Below are 7,616 nucleotides of genomic sequence, written 5' to 3' on the forward strand. Positions count from 1 at the left end.
GAGGATGATATGAAAGCACGGCAAAGCCTTAAGCGGGAATAATTTGTTAGTTTGGCCGTTTGGGCATTTACCTTAAGTGGGAATGAGATTTTTATTCAACCTATCGAGTTTTTTTTTTCTTTTATTCAGATAGTACACCTATATTGGGGAGATACTGCTTTTACCTCGTAATGTCATACAACTATCCTCTATTACGATAACTTGAATAAGATCAGGTGTGAAGTCTATTCTGAAACTCATCTAACAAAGACTTACTAACCTCAGTACTTAAACAAAAAAAAAAAAAAAAAAAAAAGGTAAGAAGCTAAGCTAAGCTAAGCTATGTGCTACTCACTGCCAAACCACTTGCTTCACATTAGTCATGTCTAAGCAACAAAAGATAAAATGCTTGCATATAATACCTGTAGTCATCACAAATCGCAGCAATTTTAAAAGTGATTCTTCTCACAACACAGCTATGTCAAATTGGGCTTTTATACAGTTGTGTTTGTGTTATTGAACTACTTACAAGTCTATGTCAGCACTTCGTGTGGTTTAATATCATTATATCGTTTAAGAGTTAGAGAATTCTTTTTCTCCTGACTTCAGATGGCAGAATACTTAAATAAGAAATCAGGTCTCTCAACCCGCATATATTCATCTGGGAAGCTTCAATGCCATGTTTAATTTCACCGGTTCTTGGTAAGTTGATGCAGCAGCAACCAAATCCCTTGCTATGGTTGGATATTTTATCGTGCTTTTCCTTAGTCTTGGAATCCTGCAGCCTTGGCAAGGTAAGCAAAAATCATGCATGAAATGAATGAAATTAGAACTTCCTCTAATCAAGGCTAACTTTGATCCTTTTAAACCAACACATATCAATGTCTGCCTATATCATGCCCTCTTGGCTTGCTTTGACTTTCTGATTAGAGCTTTGACTTCATCCTTTAAGCAGAGGACCAGTCTTTTTTTTTTGGTCAACTCTGAATCTCATTGTCTCGGTCAATTTCATACGGATGCACATATGGAGTGCATGAAGCAAAAAATGGAGTGCCCACAACAATTGATCCCCGAAGCAAAAAATGGAGTGCCCACAACAATTGATCCCCATATGAGCACATTAAACGCGTCTATAGCCATTCTTACAGTCAAAACTCAAAAGCTACCTTTTAGAACAAAGAACAAGAATCACTTAAAATTTCAGTCTTCGAAACCAAAGCCACCCTCAAAACCAAACCAAAACAAAAACACCCCCCAATACTTAATAGCACTTTCTTGTTCTTGTTCTTGTTCTTCTTCTACTTCTTACTTTCTCTTTGGGGCATTAAAGACAGAGACCCTTTTGTTCCTATGGCAACAAGAAGCTCGAACTCAGAAGCTTTGACGACCACTCTGTCTAACTCAATCCAAGCTCTGGGTCGAGGCTTTGATGTGACTTCGGATATTAGGCTTCTGTATTGCAAAGGAGCACCTGGGTCAAGGCTTGTCAATTTGGATGAGACTGGGGCTAAAGATCTTGCTGTTTCTGATGGGCTTGTGGTGCCAAATGTGCCTGCAATTATTGACTGCTCACATGGGAAGAGAACCATTGAGAGAGTTCCTGTCTGTACCTTCCATGAGGTGATTGCTGATCCAGTTTTGGTTCATGGGTTATGACTTTTTTGTTATAAAGTTTCTAACTTTAATTTTTGGTACAGTAAAGTTTGCAACTTTGGATTGTTCTAGATGTGTTTGGATTCTGTGATTGTATGTTGGTTTATTTTTCTTTGATGGTCAAGCGGGCTTGTGGCTATGCTTGAATTTTTGGTCTTCGCGTTGGTTTACCATCCAAATTGTGATTATGCTTATTGTTTTTCATTTGTTTCTATGCTGTGTTTATTTGAGTTCCATCAACATGTAGGTCTATTGAGCTTTACCAGGATTCTTCTGGCTGCTTATGTCAGTTATGAAGCTTTGGTTCAGTATTGGGTTTGCTAGGATTTAAGATTATGTACTAAAAGTTGGCATCTCTGTTTGTTTTCTATTTTCTAATGTAATAGTGAAGTACGATCTGTTTTTGCTGGGATTTTGTGGTCTATTGGGTTGGTTTGCAATTTATGTGTTTGTGCTCTGTTTGGGTTTCTAGGATCTTTACCACTGTTACTTTGGGTAGTTTAGCATATATGTTGTCGAATTCATACGGTTGTGTTTGTGTCATTGAACTGCTTATAAGTCTATGTCAGCACTTCCTGTGGTTTAATATCATTGTATCGTTTAAGAGTTAGGGAAGTCTTTTTCTCCTGACTTCAAATGGTTTCATTTGAAAGTGCAGATGGCAGAATACTTTAATAAGAAATCAGGTCTCTCAACCTGCATTCCCCTGGGAAGCTTCAATGCCATGTTTAATTTCACCGGTTCTTGGCAAGTTGATGCAGCAGCAACCAAATCCCTTGCTATGGTTGGATACTTTATTCCCCTATATAAAGTTAACTTAGAAACAGAAAATCTGGTTTTGCATGATGAAATCAAGCGTGCTGTTCCATACTCTTGGGATCCTGCAGCCTTGGCAAGGTAAGCAAATGTATATGTAGATATATCAATATATGGTATATGACTATATTCATTGTACCTTAAAGCTGACAGATATCTGTCCATCTATTTAACAGAGTTCTAATCCTTTCCGTAAAACACTTATTAATAGATATTTACATAATCACATTTAAAGAACAATGTGATTTGGCAGTGCCTTTTCAGTGATCACTTGGTGTAACAACTCTTGCATTTCATAATTTTTTTTTTCCATTCTTATTTTGTTCATAAGGTGATAATATAAACTTAAAGAGCTTAATGATGACAAATTGTTGATTAACGTATGCATATATAAATAGCAAAGTACTTGATCTTAAATAACTTCGTGCAGATATGTGTACTTAAAAGGATACTACAAACCATTATTTAAACATGACTTAATACTAACTAGTATCTTATTGGTATGTTGGGTAGTTCTCGTATTTATAAATTTTATTCAAATATCTCGGAAATGGTGTCCCATTAGTTCATACTGAAGAGATTAAAATGCTCCAAACTAGATGAATTCAGTCTGGAAAGAACTACTTCGACACACTATTTGTGTTGTTGTTGTCTTATTCGATTTATGTACTTTTTAATTCTCCAGCTGACATGTTTTCTTAATATTCAGTTTCATTGAGAACTACGGTACACATATAGTCACATCCGCAACAATTGGTGGGAGAGATGTGGTCTATATCAGGCAGCACCAGTCATCTCCCTTACCATTATCAGACATTCAGAATTATGTGAAAGACATTGGTGATGATAGGTTTCTGGACTCAAAAGGCCAGTCAATTGCTGGCCCTTTAAAATACAAGGACAAGGTTAGTGTCATATGCATTTCCTGTGTGTGTGCAAGTGTGTGTGGTCTTACTATGGAGATTTTACTTTTAGCTTCCACTGTTTTAACTTCAACTGTCATGGAACTTGAGACATGTCAAAGAAAATGTCACTTTTCCCAGTTAAAGTTACTGTTCATTGTTCTTACCATTTAGATCTTGTCTCTTTCTTCAGGATGTTACGGTCATCTTCAGAAGAAGGGGAGGTGATGATCTTGAGCAGAGTCATTCCAAGTGGGCAGAGACAGTACAATTAGCACCAGATGTGATCAATATGACATTTACATCTATTGTTTCTCTTCTTGAAGGAGTGCCTGGAATAAAGCACTTGAGCCGTGCAATTGAGTTATATCTAGAGTGTAAGCCCCGATCTTAGAGTTCCTTTTTTTTTTCTTTCTTTTCCCCCAATCCCTGGTTCACTTTTCTTTCTGATGCAAATGTGATTTTTTTATCCAATGGGCTTTAGCATATGTATTCCAAACCTTCATGTCAATTTTTATTTGAATAGTTACATGACCCCCAAGTAGATACGTACATAATTCTACCAACAACAAAAAAAAAAACTCCAAGACTTCATATAGACCTAATCACCATTTTCCATTTTTTGGAAAGAAAAAAATATTAAATCAATTTTAGCCCAAAAATGTGTTCTGTGGTATATTTTGATGAAAAGAAATTTCTTGGTACATTATAGTATTTGGCTGTCATAGAAAGAGAAAAGAGGCTAGGGGAATGAAGTCAATGTCCTTGTAATTTTTGTTTGTAGCACTAGCCAGGAGCAGTGATATGCAGTGAAGCAGTGATGTAGAAGATTACTAGTTTGAAGTAAACTTTTGTGCCTTTTGAACCTTGTAGTTAAAAAGACTTTGGCAAATTTGTAATACACTTTTGTGCCTTTTAAACCTGGTATTGCTCACTAAGTACTTGTTATTTCTAACTTTTGTTACACAAGTATCTTGCATCTTATACCTTGTTGCCCCTTGGCACCTACAGAATCTTTGGAATTGAAAAAGCCACAATGTTGCTGTGAGATTAATCCTTATCATATACCAGGCTAATCGTGGACTATCTACAAGCTCACAGTATCACATTATAAAATAATGGTCTTGATTTGTATTTCCATCTTTCTTTTTGTTGTTGGGTAAAGATTTTTCACTTTTTGGTCACCCTCCTAATTTGCTGTTGTTTTCGAAATAGTGAAAAACCAGATAGGAAACGAAGTGTCTCTGAAATCCCATTTTCATGGGTTTTAGGAATAGTATCTCTCATGGTCTTTCTACAAGTGTGTAGCTCCATTTTCACTGTGCTTAATTTTTGTGTTTGCGATTATTCCTAAACCAAAATCCATTTGGTCCACTTTCACTGCTTTTAACATTTATCTTTGTAATATTTTTCACCAGACAAGCCACCAATTGAAGATTTGCAGTATTTCTTGGACTTTCAAATTGCTCAAGTTTGGGCCCCAGAGCAAAATAATCTGCAGAGGAAAGAACCTGTCTGTTCTACCCTTCAGTTCAGCTTGATGGGTCCCAAGCTTTATATCAGTCCGGATCAGGTAATTTTCTCGGTTCTTATTAGTCCTTTAATTAACTGTTCCTATCAAATTATTCCATTAGACTGTTTCATTCCTTCAATATTTCTGTTAAGAATTTAAGATTATTCTATTTCTAGTATCTCTTAGCCTATAGTAACTCACATTCACTATATCTTTCTTTTTGTCCAACAGTAATATCACTACCCATGCTGAAAACTTGTTGATTCTGCAGGTAACAGTTGGCCGTAAGCCTGTCACAGGGCTCAGGCTTAACCTAGAGGGCAGCAAGCTGAACCGACTTGCTATACATTTGCAGCATCTAGTGTCCCTTCCCAAGATTCTTCAACCCCACTGGGATGCACATATGGCCATAGGTGCACCTAGATGGCAAGGTCCAGAGGAGCAAGACAGTCGTTGGTTTGAGCCAATCAAGTGGAAGAACTTCTCCCACGTAAGCACTGCACCAATAGAGCACGTAGAGACTTCTATTGGTGACCTCTCTGGTGTTCACATTGTGACGGGCGCTCAGCTTGGCGTTTGGGATTTTGGCGCCAAGAATGTTTTGCACCTCAAACTCCTCTTTTCAAAAGTACCAGGCTGCACAATCCGACGGTCTGTGTGGGATCACAGTCCCGCCACTCCTTCCGCACAGAGGCCTGATGGTTCTTCTTCGTCACATTCAAATAACAGAAACTCTGAGGACAAAAAGGACAAACTAGCAAAGTTAGTAGACTTGACAGAAATGTCAAAGGGGCCGCAAGATATTCCTGGACATTGGTTAGTCACAGGAGCTAAGCTTGGAGTGGACAAGGGAAAGATTGTACTGCGTGTAAAATACTCCTTGCTAAACTACTGATCCACAGGCCCTTTCTAAAGGTAAATTGTAGGCTTTTTACACTAAAAACTCAGGCAATCCCTGAGTTCTTTCCTGTACATTTTGTCTCTTGTCATCTTCAATTGATGCTCACCTCATCATTTATCTGCGGGCTTTTCTTTTAGAATTGGTTGAGATTTTTTCTTTCTTTAATCAGACGACAATTTGATATGTTGTTGAAGATGTTCAATTATATATAAACCCTTCCCCAGTGACATCAATGCTTATGTATGTTCAGTGATCATATAAACTAAACTTTGTTTGATGATGCTCTGCTTCCTTCTTTCATGTCTGTTTCAATAGTTTGAATGCATATACCAAGTTACAACTTGGACAAAGACTGAAGGAACATTTTGGCAGCTACTCTGATATATTAATCTCATCAACTTGTTAGAATCCAATTTGACTTTTTGATTAGCTTCAATGAGACGAAGGTAACTTCAGCTTGATGATAAAAACTATGTACTTGTAGTAAAGCTTTTTGCTTGTGAAGTGAGACAAAAGTAACTACAGTTGAGTGATGAGTACTTTGCACTTGTCTCCTAATCAAAGCCAAAGAGAATAGAGAATCTGTCACTTTCACTCAACCGGAACTGGACGTTGGATTAGTTCCACCAGAAGCTAAAACATATTTTAAGCCGTCTGGAAACTTCAGTATATGATAATATGCTTACACATGCAACTCTAAATCCCACAATCGATAACGCGATCGAAATTTTATAGAAAGATCATACAGTCCTGTACAAAATTTTCTTAACCTGCAGGATTTGGGAAGTTCTTCATAGCTCCAGTTGCAACTGGGGAAGGCAGACGGAGACTCGATCATTCACTCTTACGTATGACATTTGATTTTAGTACGACAGTGTTGGATTTTGAGGTAGTTTGTCAGCTTTCTGTTTTAATATTCTCGTTTCCAGAATAACAAATTAACAACAGAGAAGTCCTTTTTCATGTTGAGCTAAGCTCTATCATACATGACATTTGCATTAACAAACTAGTAGGGTATGTGACTACGTGAAACTATGTTGCTGACTTGCTGTGATCCTGATCTGTAAACAACTGCTGCAAAAAGCGACTGGTAACTTGGTAGCGTCCAAAAGCAAAGGTTCTCTAAGAGCAAAGACAGGCTTGGTGTTCAGATGCTTTTGGAACTGGGTGAATGCAGACTCTTCTTGTAATTTTTCCGTTGTAACTGTTTGCATCCGTTTTTGGTAAATCGGCCTTTGAAATCTTGGCCGATAGATAAGAAAAATTTGATTCTTTATTAGCAATATCTCAATAGAATTTCATAATAAAATTCTATTAGATATTAACTTTTAGATAAGAAATTTAAAAGGAAGGAAATAAACGGCGAGTTCTCTAATTGCCATTTGCCGATACATAATCGATGAAGGAAATATCGGCGATTTCTCATAATTGCTGATATATAATGGAGGAATGAAATATCGGCGATTTCTCTTAACTGCCGATATAAATTGAGGAAAGAAATAACCGAGATGTAATTGCGTTTGAAGGCATTGATGACAATATTTCATGATAAAAAAACAATCGATTCTAACGGTGCCTCAAGAAAAAAGTATATATGGTGCGATTAAAGAAATGAGCAATATGGAGCATAATCTTGATTTCGGTCATTAAGACCGAAATTCAAATATTTAATTGTATTCTCTTTCCTTTATTGTGCGTTTGTAATTGTATATATTCGACCCTCAACCTCATTGTAAAAGGTCCCCGACCAACACAACTCAACTCTATACAAATTCATACAAACACCGAATTCTCTACAATATCAATCTTTTCATTCATGTTCTAGCCTAGTTTTCTTCTTCTTCTCATCACT

The 7,616-nt window shown here is 37.0% G+C and overlaps 1 protein-coding gene across 1 annotated transcript; it reads left to right on the forward strand.

Moving 5' to 3' along the window:
* Positions 1–1,123: 1,123 nt before the first annotated feature.
* Positions 1,124–6,102, forward strand: LOC101306959 (MACPF domain-containing protein CAD1-like). Its single transcript, XM_004307141.1, has 6 exons — positions 1,124–1,599; positions 2,291–2,529; positions 3,158–3,353; positions 3,544–3,727; positions 4,769–4,923; positions 5,135–6,102. Exons 1-6 carry the CDS (start codon positions 1,330–1,332, stop codon positions 5,756–5,758), a joined length of 1,668 nt encoding a protein of 555 aa, XP_004307189.1. The 5' UTR covers positions 1,124–1,329; the 3' UTR covers positions 5,759–6,102.
* Positions 6,103–7,616: the final 1,514 nt, after the last annotated feature.

This window comes from Fragaria vesca, linkage group LG7 (genome assembly GCF_000184155.1).
Source record: "Fragaria vesca subsp. vesca linkage group LG7, FraVesHawaii_1.0, whole genome shotgun sequence".
In the NCBI taxonomy this organism is placed as follows: domain Eukaryota; kingdom Viridiplantae; phylum Streptophyta; class Magnoliopsida; order Rosales; family Rosaceae; genus Fragaria; species Fragaria vesca.

Bases quoted from the DNA above. Each gene is read 5' to 3' on its own strand.
- LOC101306959 (XM_004307141.1), top strand. From the start codon at position 1,330: ATGGCAACAAGAAGCTCGAACTCAGAAGCTTTGACGACCACTCTGTCT. The intron at 3,354-3,543 runs GTTAGTGTCATA...CTCTTTCTTCAG, and splicing joins CTTTAAAATACAAGGACAAG to GATGTTACGGTCATCTTCAG. The intron at 4,924-5,134 runs GTAATTTTCTCG...TTGATTCTGCAG, and splicing joins TTTATATCAGTCCGGATCAG to GTAACAGTTGGCCGTAAGCC.